Source organism: Maniola hyperantus, chromosome 3, assembly GCF_902806685.2.
Source record: "Maniola hyperantus chromosome 3, iAphHyp1.2, whole genome shotgun sequence".
Classification (NCBI taxonomy): Eukaryota; Metazoa; Arthropoda; class Insecta; order Lepidoptera; family Nymphalidae; genus Maniola; species Maniola hyperantus.
In genome coordinates this window covers 5,571,450-5,591,705 of record NC_048538.1, presented here as the reverse complement: position 1 = coordinate 5,591,705, position 20,256 = coordinate 5,571,450, and the positions used below count along the sequence as shown (strand labels likewise).

Below are 20,256 nucleotides of genomic sequence, written 5' to 3'. Positions count from 1 at the left end.
CGGGTAGCTTAAAGAACGTAAGCAACAATTCTTATAAAAATCTGAGGCAAAGTAAAATTGAGCACATGATGTGTTTGACCATCACAGCGATGCCACACGAGTAGATACTGTGGCGATGCACTTGACCGTGTTCTCACCATGTTCGTAAATGAAGAGGAAATTGGTGGAACACACGTCTTGTTGTCTACAAGTATTGTTTCACCAATTTCATGTTCTATACATCGATGGTTCTAGCCATTTGTATAGACCGTAATCTTCTCAATGTTGCTATAAAAGTTCCAAAAGAGTTTCAAATAAAGAAAATTGGCCGTAGCCTTCCTTCCCTAATGGTCTGGCACGCGCTGGCTCTCTCTCTATAAATGTTTTTTTCTAGAATAGTAGCTATTTTGATATATTCTTATCGCAGTTTAGACTGCTTACAATTTTCATTATTTTGTTTACTCTGTTTTGACATCACTTTTATTTTTATACGCCCAGATAGCGATCCAGTTTCAAATGAAAGTAAGTAACTAAGCAGTTGCTGTTTACTGTTTTTTGTAGACCAGATTAACAGCAATGGCGCTGGTAAAAAATTACATCCTGTTATACCTACCTAGTTACAGATATACCTATATGTATACCGGTTTTGCGAACTGACCTTCATCAGTAGATTTACATAATACCGTTACTTCATCTCAGCTAATAGGAAGCCAAAGATTGTTTAATTAAACAGCTATTATATTAATAAATTGAGCTATAATTGTAGATACTCTTATGACTATTGATTTTAATATCGATAGTTTCAGATTTTTGATTGGATTAACGCGATAATAAGTAGACTCAAGACTGTATATTAATAAGTAGATAATAAGTAGATTATGATAAATTATAAGTTATAACTTAAACAAGATGAAGTTTTAGAGTTCTATTAGATTGTACTTATGGTATGTAAATATGGTACATTATAATTTAAAAGTACAGGAACAAGTAGGTGCCTAAAGTAATAGTCATAACACTATATACAGGGTTACAGGAAAATAGGACACGATCCCTTTAAGGTGTTATAGTACAGGACATTAGCTATCAAATGACACCTAAAGTGCTTATGCGAAAGTGTATCGTTTTCGAGTTATTCATTTTTTTATTTTTTTCTTAGTAAAGGGGTGTTTGCCACTTTAAAAATTAATAAAAAAAGGAACAATGTATTTTATCAGATTTTTTTTTATTTCTTGCTAGTACATATCCTTGTTAATAATAAACAGTTATAAAACAAGAAAAATCCTCAAGCATTTTAAAATGACAGCCCAAAAACTGTACAAGTTTTCGATTTTTAAATTTAATTCTTTGAATAGCTTGCAAATTTTCTGTAAAAATTACTATGGCACTTATCCTGCGGATTATTTTAAAAACATTTACGTTTTGTTAGCTATCCATTGGTACAAAAAAAATCATAAAATCAAGAAAAAATTACACAACAATGAGACCAGGTAGAAAATTCTAACAAATGCTATTGCCAAAGAATTAAATCAGAATCAATGTAAAAACGAGTTTAATGCAAAATCGTTGAAGATTATTTTTCAAAGAGGTCAAAAGGTAATATAAAATCAGTCAAGTGCGAGTCGTGCTCGCACACGAAGGGTTCCGTACCATCGTACAAGAAATAACACTTTTTAATTTTTTTAAATTTTTACGGCGGCCATTTTGTAATTTTTAGTATTTGTTGTTATAGCGGCAATAAAAATACACATTCTGTAAAAATTTCAAGTCTCTACCTATTAGGGTTCACGAGATAAAGTCCACTGACAGACAAACTGACGGCCGGACAGACGGACGGACGGACGAACAAACATGAAATTTTCACAAAATGTGTATTTTTATGGCCGCTATAACAACAAATGCTAAAAATTACAAAATGGCCGCCATAAAAATAATAATAAAATTAAAAGTGTTATTTCTTGTACGTTGGTACGGAACCCTTCGTGTGCGAGCCCGACTCGCACTTGACTGATTTTATATTACCTTTTGACTTTTTTGAAAGATAATCTTCAACGATTTTGCATTAAACTCGTTTTTACATTGATTCTGATTTAATTCCTTGGCAATAGCATTTGCTACAATTTTCTACCTGGTCTCTTTGTTGTGTAATTTTTTCTTGATTTTATGATTTTTTTTGTAATTTTTTTGTACCAATGGATAGCTAACGAAACGTAGATGTTTTTAAAATAATCCGCAGGATAAGTGCCGTAGTAATTTTTACAGAAAATTTGCAAGCTATTCAAAGAATTAAATTTAAAAATCGAAAACTTGTACAGTTTTTGGGCTGTCATTTTAAAATGCTTGAGGATTTTTCTTGTTTTATAACTGTTTATTATTAACAAGGATATTTACTAGCAAGAAATAAAAAAAAATCTGATAAAATACATTGTTCCTTTTTTTTTATTAATTTTTAAAGTGGCAAACACCCCTTTACCAAGAAAAAAATAAAAAAATGAATAACTCGAAAACGATACACTTTCGCACAAGCACTTTAGGGGTCGTTTGATAGCTAATGTCTTGTACTATAACCCCTTAACGGGATCGTGTCCTCTTTTCCTGTAACCCTGTATAATCGTATAAGTTTGAACGATCATTAAAGAACTGCTTCGCAACGCTGAATTCCGTTTATCTACTATTATTCGTATACTGAAGGTACATAAATCACTTTCTCCGCCATCTACCATGACGGTGAGCATTTTACAACTGACCAATAGCAATCATGGTTAGAAGCGTTTCCTTTCCGATTTGCTATTTAAACCTTTCGGGTACTTATAGGTCTCTAGTAGGGATTTCCGCACGCGCCAGTCTTGCGCTGGCTCAACCCTTAGCAGCTCCCTGAGACTCGTCTGATGTCGTCTATCTACACTCCACCTAGTAGGTGTCTTCCAACGTTGCGCTTTCTGCGGTAAGATATTATACTGCTGCCATACTCCTTCCGGGATAGCCCGTTTCAAGACTGCATCGTCATTAGTCCTAACCCGTCACTAAATAAAAAAGCATGTTCCCGGCACTGTGTGTGTTGACACTGCCAGTGATGTCATCGCTTACCATCAGATTAGATCGCAGTCAAGGGCTAACTTGTATCAGAATAAAGTAATAAATAAATAGAACTGTCGCGTACTATAATACACGTCACACGTGCATAGTACCCGACAGGTTGAGTTGGCAATCTGGCCGCACACCCGCACCCGCGATATCTCGCACCGGGTTAGCGCGGGGGCTCTGCGGGTGTGCGGGGCGTCCCCACCCCGAATGCCATCTCGACCTGTAGCATACTATACACGTGTGACGTAGTGTCGGGCTGGTAGGTATACCCGGCTCATAAAGCTTATAAAGCTTACATTCAAATGCAAGTTTTTATGCTCCATTGTTGTTAAGCAATCAGTAATGAGTTGTATCTCGTACAGGACGTCCTTATGCTTCCCGGATCCGCCCTCATCCGTGTTGTAATTTAGTTCTTCTATTTCAAGACAGTTCACGCCAAGTTGCGCAAGTTGGTGTGAATTGTTTTTACAAATTACAATGAGGCGTCATTGATTCGAGCTGTAGATAAGGAGAAAATTAAGTGTGAAATTACTTAAACAATTTTTTAGCTTCATTATTCGTTCTTAAGCATTGATTCCAATCCACATACATACTTAGATTTTTTATCTATTATTTACTAAAAATCTAAAATAAGAATAGATCTTTTGGGATTAGTCATCCCTTGGAAAGCTGGAAAAAGCAAAGAGAATGCTTTGCACTGCACTCAGCACGCTTGCTTGCTCCATGTTTGGTCCATTCGCGACATTATGGAAATGTCACGAATGGACCAAACATACTTATTTATATAAACATGTAGAGTTTATGTTATATAAGTTAAAATTTATTAGTCATGGGAATTGCAACTAAAATGAAACAATAAAAAAAATGGTCCGTGGCAAACATGTCTCTTAACATTGCAACACTGCAAGTTAATGACGGACAGCGCCATCTACATGTGGTTTAGTAAACGAATTATTTTATGTGTACACACACATTTAAATTTTTTTGTGATGTAACCACAAATTCACGGTTTCCGAATTTTTCTTTACTTGTGCTATAAGATCTGCCAAATTTTATGATTCTAGGTCAACGGGAAGTAACCTATAGCTATAGGTTATAATTCCCTTTTCTTGAAAGACACGACAGACTGACAAACAGACAGACAACGAATTAGTGATCCTATATATAAGGGTTCCTTTTTTTCGATTTGAGGTACGGAACCCAAAAAATCATACGAATAAGGTTTATAGAAGGAAATGTAGAAAGGACTGCTTTTCAAATGAAGTGTGTTAAGTGTTTGAGGAAATGCTGTAGATAAAATGCAAGTCCATTGTTGCGTTTTGTACAGGATGCGGTTATTGATCCGGCTTGGCGCACACCTCGTTCGTCGCTTTCCTCTGCGTCTTGTGTAGTTCGCAGCTCTGAGTTAACGAGCTATATCGAGGTTGGTCAATTAGAATATGGAGGAAATATTGTAGCGTTAAAGAAAATAAATAGTGTCTAAGTAGTTCAGCTTAGAGAGAGGGCCAGCGCGTGCCAGACCTTTCTTATTTTATAAAAGCTGAAAGTTTCTTCTCTGCGATATTGTCCCCAACACTGGGAGGAACGTTTGTATGGATGTTTGTTTAGATCATGGTGGCTTTGGGAGATAACAAGTTATAAAGGTGTAAAAAATCTTACGTCAAAGTATAAAGTCTAATTTTTTTTAATTTTCTTCGGAGTATATTAGAAATCATGTATTGTCAGACACTTAGGGTGAGATCTATAGAGCGCACTCTGACTTAGCTTAGACTTAAGACAGAGTAAAAACGAGACAGAGCTATATCTCTCACATAAATCTGTCTCGTTTTAACTCAATCTTAAGTCTGAGCAAAGTCAAAGCGCGCTCTATAGATCTCAGCCTTAGTGTTGTGGGAACCCCCGCCAGACACCCTTAAAAGTTAATAATTTATTAAACTTTAAAGGTGTCTGGCAGAAGGTTGCCACCAAACTGTGTCGCAAATCGCAATGCATGACGTGATTTCTAATACTATTCTGAAGAAAATATTAAAAAAATAGACTTTATAGTTTGACGTAAGATTTTTTAACTAAGACGTAACTTATGACAGATTACGGATATATTGATTTTAGTATTAATTTCAGCCGTTAGAGGTCATCGGCATCTTTACAACTATTATTTTTCCGGGACCACTAGCCAGATCGGAATTACTCTAGTTTAATAAAGATAAACAAAAGTGTAGGTTCTTAATTGGTTTAAATAAATAATTAGTGTTGCGCTGCGCCTCGTGCAGGACGTCGTTATATTGATCCGGAATCCGGATCCGCCCAGCCAGTGTTGTAATTTTAGTATCTTTAGTTCTCAAGTGGGCCGCGGCTATGTAATATAATATATCCTGTTTCCTTTTTCAGCTTCAGTTCCCAGCAAACACTGCAGTTTCAAAAGAAACCAGGATAAAGGTCAAGTTTATTCTTATACTGCTGAATCGCAACTAAAGAGCAACCGTCGAGTTTCTTGCGGTTCTTCTCGGTAGGAAAATCATTCCGAATCGGTGCAGTGGTAGATTCTCTTGTTTGACGGTTCAAAAGCACGCGTAAATTCTGTCTTGTATTTCGCTCCAGCTTCGCGGGGTGGCATGAGAATCTTCCGCTGAGATCCTACCTACTATCTATCTATAAAACCCATATCCATACCAAAGCTATTATCAACATATCGTATTTATTTAGGATCACTATCTTATAATTTTATTAGGTAAATCTATTATTATTAGATAAGAAAGTAGGGGACGCTACTCGCTACATCCGTAACAACTGTCTAGGTATTTTGCTTATACTTGAACCTATCAGGATTCTAATCTTTTCTGACACTATAATGTCATCAAACCAGTATCACTCTGTCAGTATCAATAGTGTGTCAATGCTTGTTTACTTTCTTCAATATCAACACGTAATTATAATCAACCAAACCAACAATGCATCGACGACAGAATAAAGTTATAAATTATGATCAAATTGATAGACAAGTAGTCACGCCACCAAAAAACTGGTGACAGATTTAGAAAGCATTTTTGCGTCCAGTTAATGCAAAGTTACATGACAAAATGTCGTCAAAATGATGTCTTTTAGGCTTTTAGGTTGTGCAACCTATTGTATTCAATCCTAACTAGACCGTTCTCGTAATAAATATTAATGAATAGTTAGCTACCTAGTTTTATTTTTAATTTACATAGCTATAAATAACTAACTAAGTATATTATATTGTTTACTAGATGAAGTCCGCGCATTCGTGCGCGTAACTTTCGGTTTCTAGATATCCCCTGGGAAATCTTTGATTTTCTGGGATACAAAGTTGTCCTTCCCCGAAATGCAAGTTATCCCTGTACCAAATTTCGTCAAAATCTGTAAAACAGATGGCCGTAGAAAGCTAGCAGACAGACAGACAGACCTAAGTTGGTAACATAATAATTCATAACAGTGACAAATTAAACTACATTTAATTACTTAATCTTCTTAAAAGTTGAAGTAGGTAGTTATTTACTAGCCAGACACTGTGCTGAAAGCCCATAAGTAAACGACTGCTAAATGCTTAGGTTTCATTAATCAATGAGGTGTTACTGCGAATGTAATTGAATACATAATACATACTATATGCAATGAGGGCTATCGAAAAGGCTTCAAGCCGACGCGGATGCGACGCGTGATGTCCGGGCGTACAATTCTTGATTAGCAAAATAGTTTCAGGTTCCCAGATTATTATATTTTTCAACTAGCTGATGCCCGCCACTTCGTCCGCGTGGAATTAGGTTTTTTAAAATTCCGTGGAAACTCTTTGATTTTCCGGGATAAAAAGTATTATGTCACTCTTCAGGTCTTTTTCTAAACCCATGCTTAAAATCACGTAAATCCGTTGCACCGTTGCGACGTGATTAAAGGACAAACCAACAAACAAACACTTTCGCATTTATAATAAGGGTATTGATTACTACCCATATAAATGCGATAGTGTTTATTTGTTGGTTTGTCCTTCAATTACGTCGCAACGTATCGACGTGATTTTTAGTCCCATGTAATGTGCCCAATTTTCCGACACCTCTTTACAACAACAACGAATGCGTTTCCATTAACAACGGAATGTACTTAACTACCCCAAATTGGGAAACACTGTCCTATAGGTACAACCAGATAGACTTGTTAGAGTAACAACTTGTACACAACACACCGCTTCCGGCTTTCTGCGTGTCATTCATTCCTTCAACTTGTAACGTGGGTGGCGTTATCCAATCTGACAATAGCTACCTACTTTCTCGAACAGCTCCATTTATGCAAATGATCAGGCTGTAAACTTATCAGGCTGTAACCTTAATTTTCAACATTCAACCTACTAGTTGCACAGCCTACTAGTTAATACCTGATAAGGCCTGTAAAGGTAAGTATATAATAGAGATAACAAACAGTCTTCAGCAACAAATTTCAAAGACTAAAAATCTCTTAGTTGTAGCGCAATGTAAAATAATCGGTATAGTAGAGTAAACTAACAACAGGCAATTCACAGAACGTTTCAAAAGAGCTCATAAAGTTAGTCTCCTTGAAAACAATTTTTAAGTTGAAGTAAGTAACTAAGTAACTGCTTATTCCATTTAAATTCCATCTAAAGCTTATAAAAAGACTTATGAAACATAGTTTAGAAGTAAAAGTAAGTAAATATATTGTATCCTAACCCGCGACTTGGAATCACATTATTTTCGCTAGAATGCAACGTGTGCATATTAATTTTATATTGCAACAAGTGTACCTTGACGCCAAACTTTTTACTAACCTTAAAGAATTTAGGTCTACCTGTGTAATTGCTATAGGCGATCCCTCTTTGATATTTAGATAGATAGATTTGATATTTGATAGTGTTAAATAGTTATTCCAAACATGCTTACTTGTTAATACTCACCACATAAAATTATTTGTAAACATTAGCTAAATCTATGCATGTATTGGTACTGATTCTGAGCACAACCTAATTTTAGAGTATTGGCATCCTCTTCTTACTAATGTAATATGAAAAGGACAGACGCAGTTTGACAGTTTTAAATTTAATTTTTAGATGATAAAGCCCGTGATTTTAGCGCACAGTCGCGAGCCTACTGTTTAAATTTGTAGCGTGCACTAAAATTTAAGAGTCTTTAAATGTAAAGTTCATATTCTGTCCCTTTTTAGCATTGTTAAAAAGAAAAGGATGCAGATACTCTAAATTTAGTTTAGAGAAAGACAACGGAATCGGTGCCATTGGCCTCGATAATACTAAAGGCATTATATAATTAATATATATCTATTAAAACATTATACATCCATCAATAATCGTAATAGCAACTATCACATTTTTTTTTACAGAAAAGCTGGCATATTCTCTAAATTGATATAAAAACTTTGTAACGAAAGGAACATATTTAAGGTTCATGGCCGTCATGCTGATTATACGATTTATTCTTCGTTTATGACTTTGTTTGTGAACAGATAAAACCATTTGCATACCACGCTTTGCTTTTTTTGTGGCGCTCTAGGTATTTGTACCATGTAAATATCATAACCCAGCCTCTATTTCACCCTCGTACTTCATGAAATGAAGTATGGGAATGTTCACCTTTCAATAGTAAGAAGCAAATAGCACGCTTTTACATCTGTACTAGTTATAGTAACTAAAGAATAATACGATTGAGACTTACAAAAATCAATTAAAAGCTCGCAAGCTGAAAAAACTGACCAAGTGCGAGTCAGACTCGCGCACCGAGGGTTCCGTACTCGGGTATTTTTTTCGACATTTTGCAAGATAAATCAAAAACTATTATGCATAAAAATAAATAAAAATCTGTTTTATAATGTACAGGTTAAGTACCCTTTCATATGATACCCCACTTGGTATAGTTATCTTACTTTGAAAATTGAAATTACTAATTATTTGTTCATTTTAATTTTTTTTGTGTGATGTAACCATAAATCCTCGGTTTTCAGATTTATTCCTTTACTCGTGCTATAAGGCCTACCTACCTGCTAAATTTCATGAGTCTAGGACAACGGGAAGTACCCTATAGGTTTTCTTGACATACACGACAGACAGATAGACAGACAACGAAGTGATCCTATAAGGGTTCCTTTTTTCCTTTTGAGGTACGGAGCCCTAAAAAATTATACCTTTCCTTTCGATTAATTTCTTGCTTTGTGACTCTTAATAAAAGGATTTAAGTTTTAAATATTCGTCATTCCAAATAACAAACTGCATGAAATCGTGAATTTGACAAGGAAAGCAATAAAAGTTAACGAGGCAGTTAGTGAATTTCTTAAGGTCGTTCGTACCTACGACAAATTAGTTGAAACGGTTCAGTTCATTCAGCGTCGTGACTGGATAGCATTGCCGTTCTTTTGTAATGGAATGTCTATTCCCAACGGTACTAGATTTGTTTAGATCGTGACATTCGATTTCAAACTAAAGCTAATCTCACATTCACAACGAATACGACCTTGTATTCACTTGTATGAAAACAAACATCGACATCAATATAATGCACTCCTAATTTTGTATCTATTGAAATTGTTTGTGTTTGCTCATCAAAGGTAATAATTTTCAATAAGCCATTGCAGCTCAGTTTCTATTTTCTAATTACTTACTTAACAACAACGTGAGCGATATTGTTCCGTTTATGTTTCATGCAATGTGACCAATTTAGTTGTAAACGGTTTCTAAACTAAACTACTTGAGTTTAAAGATCTAAATATAGTGCTATCCTTTTCCACAGGAATCATTAATTTAGGTACACTTAGATTTATTGTTTTTAAGGTTCCGTACCTCAAAACGAAAAAACGAACCCTTATAGGATTTTCCCCCTTATTTCTGTTATAAGACCTACCTACCTACATGGCAAATTGACACAGACACACAGACGGACAGACAGACAGACAACAAAGTGGTCCTATAAGAATTCCTTTTTCCTTTTGAGATACCTACGGAATCCTAAAAATTTACATCTGAAAACATTATCTGTTATATTTAGATCTAGAGTGATACCGTCTGTACACATAAGCCAAGCTCGTCAGAATGTAGTAATTTGAAAAAGTTACGAAACTCCAGATAAGTGTGGTCTCTTTTACACTTATCACCAGGGATCAGCTCAATACCATTACGCAATCCACTCGCATGGTTACTCGTACACTTTAATACGGCCGATATTTTGCTTAGCACGTCCCATTGAATTATTATGTACTAACGTAGGTACTAATATTTCCTCAGAAGCATGATCCAATTTTTCCTGCTAAAAGAAAATTAGACATTTTATTTTTCATTGTTTAAAATCATAGTAAGTTTTAAATTATAATCTGTTGAACAAGTATCTTTGTCAGTTTTGATAACATTTTGTAAATTTTTGTAGCACATAACATCTCGGTTAAGGAGCCCATTTTGAAAGATTTAAGTAAGTAAACTTAAAAAAAAAATCACTTCCTACGTTCGTAATAATGTTTTTAACGCTTTGTTTAATTTTGTATTAAGTAAGTCAGTATTACCATATTCTGTGGTATTACTAACTATTACTGCTATTAGCTGATAACAGTTTTGCGTTTCATTGTAATACTCGGAAAGGACGTAAACCACAAAGCAAATTTTTACGTCGCGAATACCAATTCAAGGTTGATATTGTTTTTTAGGGTTCCGTACGTCAAAAGGAAAAAAGGAACCCTTATAGGATCACTTTGTTGTCTTTCTGTCTGTCTGTCTATCCGTCTGTCCGTTGGGTCTGTCAAGAACACCTATAGGGTACTTCCCGAAATGCGAAAACCGTGAATTTGTGGTTACATCACAAAAAAAATTAAAATGTGTTCATGAACAAATAATTAATATTTTCAATTTTCAAAGTAAATATTTCAAAGTTATACCAAGTGGAGTATCATATAAAAGGGCTTTACCTGTATTAAACCTATTTTTATGCATAATAGTTTTTGATTTATCGGGCAAAATGTCGAAAAAAATACGACTGTACTACGGAACCGTCGGTGCGCGAGTCTGAATCGCACTTGGCCGGTTTTTTTTTAAATAGAGATTTTTTTCGTAATGTCATTCATAGTGATATCATTTCAAGTACTTAGTACGATACTAGATATTATTCATCAAACATAATATTTTTCCCTGCGTAAATATACACCGCGAATTTTCTTCAGGTGTTGTATTACTATTAGTTATGTAGTAGATACTCGTAACTACTTTATTTTAGGCTGTCAAACTGTAATTATTACGAAGAAACTCGAAATAATAAGTAAGTAACTTAATTTATTATTACTTTGTAACTACAATTTTGGTACATGAAAAATAAAAATAAATAAATAAATAAGTAGGTAGTATGAAATATATTTCGTTGTTTGATGGGATCCATGGGAGACATTTCAAGTAGGTACAATGGTTGTTCTCACATTTTCCATATAACTGGCGTGGGAAAATTATATAATAATAGTCAGTAGGTATTCTTATTGAAAATGGTATTATAAATATTTTGTGACTTCCAAAAAAACAAGTGGTTTTCAAAAATAATCGGCTCTGGAAGTTTTAAAATGAAATTACAAGGTGACACGTATTTTCCCAATACCCAACTGCCTTACGTAATAAATTCACAGAACATAAATTTGTTATAGGTAGGTTACTGCAACGAAAATAATATGTCTCTTTTTAAGGATGCATAATTCGTTTATAGCTAGAGAATTTTCGCTGGCGGTGCTGTGCCAAACGTGGTATTTCAGTTGTAAACATGAGAACCCTACGTGCCTCCAAACCCAGGCAGTATCGTTCCAGTCATACCCCAGTGCCTCGCAGTCAAAACAAAAGCCAACTTTGAATTTTGATCACACGGTCACATGATACCCTTAAATTTTAGCGCTTAGCATGTCAAACAACCAAATGACGCGATTGTTTTCGAACAATCGTGCGATGTCGTAACACGCGACGAAATAATAAAATGGTCATAATTCGCACATTTAAAACCGAATGGCTTACATGAGAAATTTTACGAAATGCTACTGTTGATTTAAGGAGAGAAAATTTTACGATTTGTACAAATAAACCTACATAGGAATTTGCGTATTTTTATTATTACATTGTAAGCTTCGCTTTGCCAGTTATTCTTATGAATTTTCGAATGGCCTAAACAGTTATTATGGAATTATTTAAAAATGGAAGTATACTGCAAAAAAGACATTCTTTCGGTGCATTGACACTTTGAAAACTGGTCTTCTCTTCTATATTTGCAGCGGCAACGGCTACCCGTATGGCCGAAACAGTAGTTAGTTATCTTATAATCCAGATCTCAGCTATCTTTTTTATAATAAGCTTAATAATAAGTAGGCATGTGTGTCAAGCTTGTAGAATACCAAATCACGTACCTATATATATAGTACGCGACAGGTCGAGATGGCAATCGGAAAAAATGTACCTGTCATGCTATGCTACTAACCGAGTCTGTTATTTTAACCTACATTTATATATGCTCTTCAATTTTATTTGCTGAATGCGATATCATCTAATTTCTGTTACACTTTAACACTCTAATAAAGCAAAACCAAATAAAACCATTTATTACCTAAAAGATTACGATCAGATATAAGATATAAGTAAGCGAAAACCCGTCGTTTCCGTCTCCTTTGATTTTTTGATTTACAAGTAATAAGGAAGGTTAAACATATTTTTTGAGGAGATAGGAATAATAAAAATAATTATTGCAATCATGTATAGTACGCGACAGGTCGAGATTGCGTTCGGGGTGGGGACGATATTATGTACAAGATCGATAACACTATAAAATATGTATATTACAATTCAAAAGTGCTTAAATCGTTAGAACTATTGTATCGTGCGGGTGTTCCCCCGCCTCATACCCCGATTGCCATCTACCTGTCGCTTACTATATCTCTTGTGTATTATGGTCACTACTTAGCATAACAGTTACGAGGATGCCATTAGTAAAATATTTTTATTTATAATACGCATTACGCTACTTGACCGCAATAAGTATTATGAAATCGGCATTTCCTCCGAGACATAAATTAACCCTCCCTCGAAGAGCTTAAACCTTTAAACTGGTACACGTACGTGCCTTCCATTGCAAACTCAAGGATTGTTTGAATTCCGATCCGTCGGTCACTGCTCCGGCTTATGTCAATAATTATTTTAGAGATAATCTAATATTAGTTCTCTACTGCAGATGTATTTTTAACTGACTTCCAAAAATGAGGTTCTCAGTTCGGCGCGTTTTTCGTGCGTTTTTTATTTAAGTATGTGCACCTATTTTGGCGCCTGAACATTCTCAGAGGTTTCTGAATGCTGGACCGATTTGCAAATTTTTTACTTAAATCTCAAGATGCCTTCGGTGATTTCAAATATTTTTTCGAATACGTGACTTTTCCTTTTAAATTTTTTCATAATAGGCGTAATATTTTTGTGTATAATTATTTAAGCTTTAAAATAATGAGTCAGCATAAAAATAATAGGTATACGGTATGTGCTACTACTAAAATACTAAATGAATTAAATGATACTTAAAGCTGTGATAGCCTAGTAGTTAGGACGTCTTTTAATCGGAGGTCGGGGGTTCGATCCCGGGCACGCACCTCTAACTTTCGGAGTTATGTGCGTTTTGAGTAATTAAATATCACTTGCTTTAACGGTGAAGGAAAACATCGTGAGGAAAACTGCATGCCTGAGAGTTCTCCATAATGTTCTCAAAGTCTACCAATCCGCACAGGACCAGCGTGGTAGTCTATGGCCATACTATTCTCACTCTGAGAGGAGACCCGTGCTCTGTAGTGAGCCGGCGGCGGTGGGTTGATCATGATGATGATAATACCTAACGACAACGAAAAAGTAGAGCGCTATTTACGAAACAACTAAAGAGAAAAGTGTCCTAACGTTAAAATGTTTACGCAGGAGATGTTTCGTAATATCCAAGTGAATACTTGGAAAGTGTCTTAAGTCTTGACATATAAAGTAGCTGATGACTCAGCTCCTTCGTGCATTTCTAGACGCCAACAATGTGAGAAAATCCGATTTCAAAAGCAACGTTGAAACTTAATCAACTTTTAGCTTAGCACGGTATACCTAGTACGCGACAGGTCGGGGTGTAAAACCCCGCACACCCGCATGTTTGTGCTTGTTCGCATCGGGCTACCGCGGGGGTTGTGCGGGTGTGCGGGGCGTTCCCTCCCCGATTGTCATCTCAACTTGTCGCGGACTATAAGTATACATTTTCAGGTTACCTATCCTGACTCCAGGTTTTTGAATTATAGGTTTTTTGAATATAAAAAAGAGAAACCAATAAATAAATAATATTTTACAGAAACGAGGAAGCAAACCGCTCCGTTCTAAACGGATAGCTGCAAATAAATTAGACTGAAATTCCATGTAAATTGTAACATCAGGCCTGATTCAATATGTACATAGGTATAGTACGCGACAGGGCGAGATGACAAACGGGGAGGGAACGCCTCGCACACGAGCACAGGCCCCCCGCTAACTCGGTGCGGGCGAGCGCCGCCGCGCCGGTGACGTGCGGGTGTGCGGGGCGACCCCCCCGCCTCATACCCCGATTGTCATCTCGACCTGTCGCGGACTATACTTAAAAATAAAATAATAATAACAAGTAAATTGAATTGGTTCTTTGTAAGCTTATTCACTAGACTAGAATATCCTGATGTAAACAATTCGCAGTAACTATCTCGTCTCTTTAATGCTTTACATATTTTAGTGATAAATTAATTAATAAGCGGGCACAATATATTATTAGAAAAAAAACTTGATTATTATGACCACTCAATCTTACATTGTAACAATATCAATAAGAATTTCGAAAGTAAAACTTCGTAACAAAAAGAACAGTATAAAAACAATACATCATTAATTTCCTAACCTCTCAACGAGCAACGTAGGCGCTCAAGTGAATGCAATTTTGATCTTATTGAAGTTTATTGCATAATAATAGCATAATAATGATTGTTCGCTGTCTATCTCTCTTTTATGAACCTAATTAACTTTGTTAGACCAATAATAAAATTGTGAAGGCGAGTGAAAGCTTAAAAATGCTGATGAAAATGATTAATTTATCACATTGATCAAAAATAAGAATGGCACTAAGATAAATGATGGGATCTAACTTTACGTTCAAAATTTTTCTTACCAACTACATAGCTTTCTAACCTATTAGCCACGGTATAAAGTTCAATAATTTCAAAATACTCCAGAACAAATTTTTATAATGCTTTATCACGCTATTACACTCGCAGCATAATGTACGTGTACCTATTCGTGTTCGTGATTTTGATGTTGAAAATAGGAAAGAATTTACAATTATATTTTATTCTGTGGTATATTATTTTGTGATGGAGGTGGTATAAAGAGATATGGGCAAACTTGCAATCGAGTACTTTTTTATTTGATTATGAATTTCCTTCAAAAAAATTCGGTTGTAGTCAAACCGAAAATTATAGTTATATTTGTAGCCCGAATTACGTAGATTAATAATATACCATTGCTCTAAGTTTAGGTTTTCTGGGGATATATAATGCCACCTGCCTTGTTTTAGTATAATAACTTGACACAAAACTTCTTAGATATATGTATATGTAGATAAGTAACTTATAGATTAGTTAGTAGATACTAGTATCCTTCCATTATTTCTCTTTGATTTACTCTATATACAAATGCCGTGTAAAATTTACAATAGTCAGTGAAAGGAATGCATTGTTCAATATACTTAACTATATTATGGATCTGCGGAATGTTATCTTTGACCTAATATAATTTATAATAATTCCTTATCTCTAATATTTATGTCATTCATATTGTAGAGTCGATTGAGTTGTGTCTGTTTATTGATTTATGGTTACATTCTACTTATAATACCCGTAAATAGATTTCTTAGAATGGTATGATTTCAAAGAAATTACGTGTACCTACATTTAACCATATAGAGAAAATGTTTATTTATTCAAGTGAAACGTTTGTTGTTGTTCAATATTACTCTTCGATTCTCAACAATTATTTTTCTAATATAATTAATTAAGTACTTAAAAGTTAAACAAGAGTCTACTGATTTGAGTAAAGTTTTAGATAAGTATTCAAATAAATATTTGTACAAAATTACTTATTATTTGAAAAATATTTTTCCGAGTGATCCATATTACCAGAAATATTTACTACAATTTCTTCTTTTTATTTGTGGTAGAAACATAGAATCAAAGTAGGAATTATACATACATACATACGTTCCTTTTTTGAATTCGGTGAATAAAGTTAACTCTATTCCTACATTTCTCAGTGTTCCACAAACTGTAAATTCAGGAACTATATTTGCTGAAAATGTATAGTACACCCGTATCAGGGACGTGAAGCGGACGCGCGCACGTTTAACGGCTGAGTGCCAGTTTACACTCGACAGGCGGGGGAAACACGCGTATCGACGACACTCGCGCTTGACACAATCCTGGTACCTTTACACAAACAAACCCTTATAACAACACTAGTCAAGAGTCAAGACAGATACTTTATAAAGGAGGACCTAAAAGTAATTATTCGCGGAATACAGGTTCAAATATATAAATACCAATAAATCTTTTTGACCAAGATGCCGGTCGAAACGAAAATTAGCTTCTCCGGTAAGTTCATTTACTTAATTAGTGTTTTATTTTTTATATTATGGTAGTGTTCAAGACAAAGTTGTGATCTGAGAAATCTGTGTAAGTAATCTTTTATAATCTCTCTTCTTGGTGCAGTTTTCATAATAACCACTGAGAAAAGTTTTCGAGGTATTATAATTAAGCTCTGACACATTCACATTCGGTCTATAGAAAATGTAAGCCCAACCGTGCAATAGCAGCAGAAACCGGGGAGAGTCAGTTAAAATCTATAATTTCGATGAATTCGAATGTTTAACAAAGCAACACGTCTTGATCAAAAATAAGACGTGTTGCTTTGTTAAAAATTGATGGTGTGTAATTTCATTAAGTAAACACGTTTTACCTCACAACATAGATGGACTTGTATTTTAGTTTTGTGTTCTTGGCGTGTTAGCAAAATTAACAGCTCTAGTGTTAATTATTGTGAAATGGGAGCATAGTCAAGTAGTTTAGTATTATCGTGTTAAAATGAAGGTGCTCAAGTGATTCATATAACGAGCATGTCATTTATTGTATTAAATTCATACTGAACAAATTATTGCTCAAATTAATAGTAATTGAGGATACAGCTGTTATAAATATGATAGATCCAACATAAATTCAATTTTCATAGTAGGTTCATGTGATGAATTTATGATTGGTAAGAAAGTGTACATTTAAAAATGCATAACATGTATTTAAAGTAGGTATATTAATTAGAAACGGTCAAATAAAGAAACGAAACGTATTAATAGATTTATTTTATAGTTGATATGTAAGTATTTATTCAATGATTCTTTAGCATTCACAACTAACATATTTACTAAATTTTTACTGTCATTAGGGCAAAAGTGAAATAAAAGTATCAAAATAATATAAGGGCCTGATTAATTTTTATGCAATATTCAATAGGTATTTGAAAATATTATGTTATAAATGCCTAACTTCGTCAACGGTTAGTCGACTTACATCAGATACTAAATGGCAGAAAGAAAAGAAATTATTTCCTTTAAAATACAATTAATGGTGTATTTAAATTTTTTTGTGGATTATATAAAATAAGTAAGTACATAAGACATAAATATAAAGGTAATAAGTGAGTATCATTTCAAAACTTGTACGTTGACAAATTGGTTGGTGCTCATACTCTAGAACGAATTAACGACAATGTAGGAATCCCTTTTTTGTCACAGTCACAAAAAATTTAATCTCATTACGTTTGGCTTACGGGTATACCGGTATACCATTACAACATTCGTATAAAAAGTCTGATTCGACAGCGTTCACGAAACGTTTTCAATTATAAAGCGATTTGACTCATACTGCATCGTCCTTATAGGTAAAAACTTTATGATGAGAGGCAGGTATATGTTAACAGCATCAAAAATATTTTATTATCTTTCTTACCAGAATATTCTGTGACTTCTTCATGCATATTTTTTGTAAAAGCTCAAAGGCAACTCCATATCAACTATTTAAACCCATAATCTGTTTTTTTAAAGCCATTCAAAACGTTTTCCTAAATGTAAATGCAAAGCCCGCATTGGAAAATCAATATTATGCAAATTTATAAATAATTCCTTGCGAACGGCGTTTAACATTCATGTATTTATAGGCTGAAATAGTTGAGCGTGATTTAGGTGTGGCCGCGAGCTTCCACTGGGGTTCTCTCTCCTTGAACTTCGCCTTGGACCCCTTTTTCATTAAAACCTCTAGACACCCTCTTGGTACTAACCTATATATATTATTCGAGGGCGTCTATAAATAAAGCATTTTATATTTCGCTTTTGAGAATTTGAGAAGAGGGTCTATCTCTTAGGCTTTAAATTAAACGTTACGACCAAGTGGACCTAATATTTTTTGCTTTTTCTCGCAGTGTCTTTATAATCTGTTATAAGAATCGTTTAAAACACTTGTCTCTTCGGTTTTAGTCATACTTTACGGACGCATATGCAATAGCAGTCAAATACGATGATTTTTTTGCAAGAAAAAAGGTTTTCTTTGCATATTTAGTATTTACTAGTAAAATCTACTTAACTCATGTATGTAATTATGACATGATTTGAGCTTTTCTGTTTTCCAATCGTTTATTATTGTGAGACGATTGCCGTGACCCCTACGCGACGCTGGTACATTCATAATTATAATACTTAATCGGCTTAGTGGTTTTTACTATTGCCGACATTAGTGGTAGGTATTCGACTCACTTAACCTTGTTTGGATGATTGTCATGCAGCAGACCGTAAGTGTAACTGCATCTCAACCTTGTCGGACATAAAGAGAGGATAAACAATAAGGTGTGGCAAATTAGCGCCTAGCAATTCACTTGTTTGTCAAAGCCAATGTAATGTTGCTGTCAATCAACATTCTAGAGCTTATCATCGTCGGTATTATGCGTACAAAATGACTTCTCACGCGCCATTTTAACTTTGTGTCAATTGTCATGTCAAAAGTACGATTTTAGTCTTTATTTTAAAGGTGAACTGTACTTTTGACATGACAGTTGACCCAGAGTTAAAATTGCGCGTGAGAAGTCACTTTGCGCGGACTATACTAATTCTATATACTATGTTATCATCAGTTTTGCTATCATATCAAATTAACGGATATTATATCGGAAATATTTGGCTATAGTGCTTAGTATAGCTTGTATAGTTTGAAAAGAGTTGTTATATCTACCACACGAGCAAGTATTTCTTACTTGTTTCTTCAAACAACGCCGAACCAAATGGGACAAACATTTGACTAAAACATTAACAAACCGATCTTTTGACGTAATCAACAATGGCCATAGAAATAGGTAGGATGTATTTATTTGCTAACAATTGCAATTTAGTTTTGCAAAAACATTGGCTCACGAAGTACAAACAGCGGATTTGAGTGCTAAAAATGTTTTATCATCAATATTGTGTTATGCTTATGACTTATGCATGATATCTATTATTTCAGTTAATTTTTCTATGTCGCATGATAACTTTGGAGCCAATTAGATAGCACGCTATCGTATCCATTTTTACTTTAGTTGGAAAAGTTACCAAGTCATTTTATGTGTATTATTTTGAGCTAGACAATTCAACGGTTAGTATTATACCGCGATAAGCTGCGTGGGTTAATACAATGAAAAGTTGGTTGAAATAAACTACTGTGATAAAAATCAAACGACTCTTATAAAGCCAAGTTTACAAAGGGGGTAGGCTGTCCTTGACAGTCGAATTATATTCAAGGACTCCTTTTATTCTAAAGTTTTTTGAGATTCAGTGGCCCAGGGTCATCGATGTATAAGGGTCTGCCGATTGAAAAATTCTTGATATCCATCTCTGAAACTAATTAAAGCTAATTACATTCATAGAGATTTGGATTAGAAGACATATTATTGTAGGTATTAGTATTTGTGATCTTTTTGTCTTCATGTTTTTGTGTTTTATTCTCTGTACGTTTGTTTGGTGTTATTGTGTGTTGTACTGTGAACTGTGCGCTATATCCCAAATAAATGATCATAGACTTATTATACTAGGTATAATCATATCGCTGTAAATGATTATTTATTTA

General features: G+C 34.5%; 1 protein-coding gene and 1 long non-coding RNA gene across 12 annotated transcripts in view; one reads left to right on the top strand and one right to left on the bottom strand.

Annotated features, from left to right (window-relative positions):
- The window catches only part of LOC138404751 (uncharacterized), a 622,276-nt gene that overhangs the window by 42,601 nt on the left and 559,419 nt on the right, over positions 1-20,256 (bottom strand). The gene's annotated exons all lie outside the window — the stretch shown is intronic.
- The window catches only part of CLIP-190 (Cytoplasmic linker protein 190), a 64,425-nt gene that overhangs the window by 5,953 nt on the left and 38,216 nt on the right, over positions 1-20,256 (top strand). For 3 of the 11 annotated variants that reach the window (XM_034984658.2, XM_034984656.2, XM_034984655.2), the window contains exon 1: positions 16,413-16,707. The exons of the other annotated variants lie outside the window; for them this stretch is intronic. In XM_034984658.2, the coding sequence (XP_034840549.1) occupies positions 16,677-16,707 (31 nt within the window). In that variant the 5' untranslated portion in view covers positions 16,413-16,676. Of the gene's footprint in view, positions 1-16,412; positions 16,708-20,256 lie in introns of those variants that run through there. 11 annotated transcript variants of the gene reach the window in all.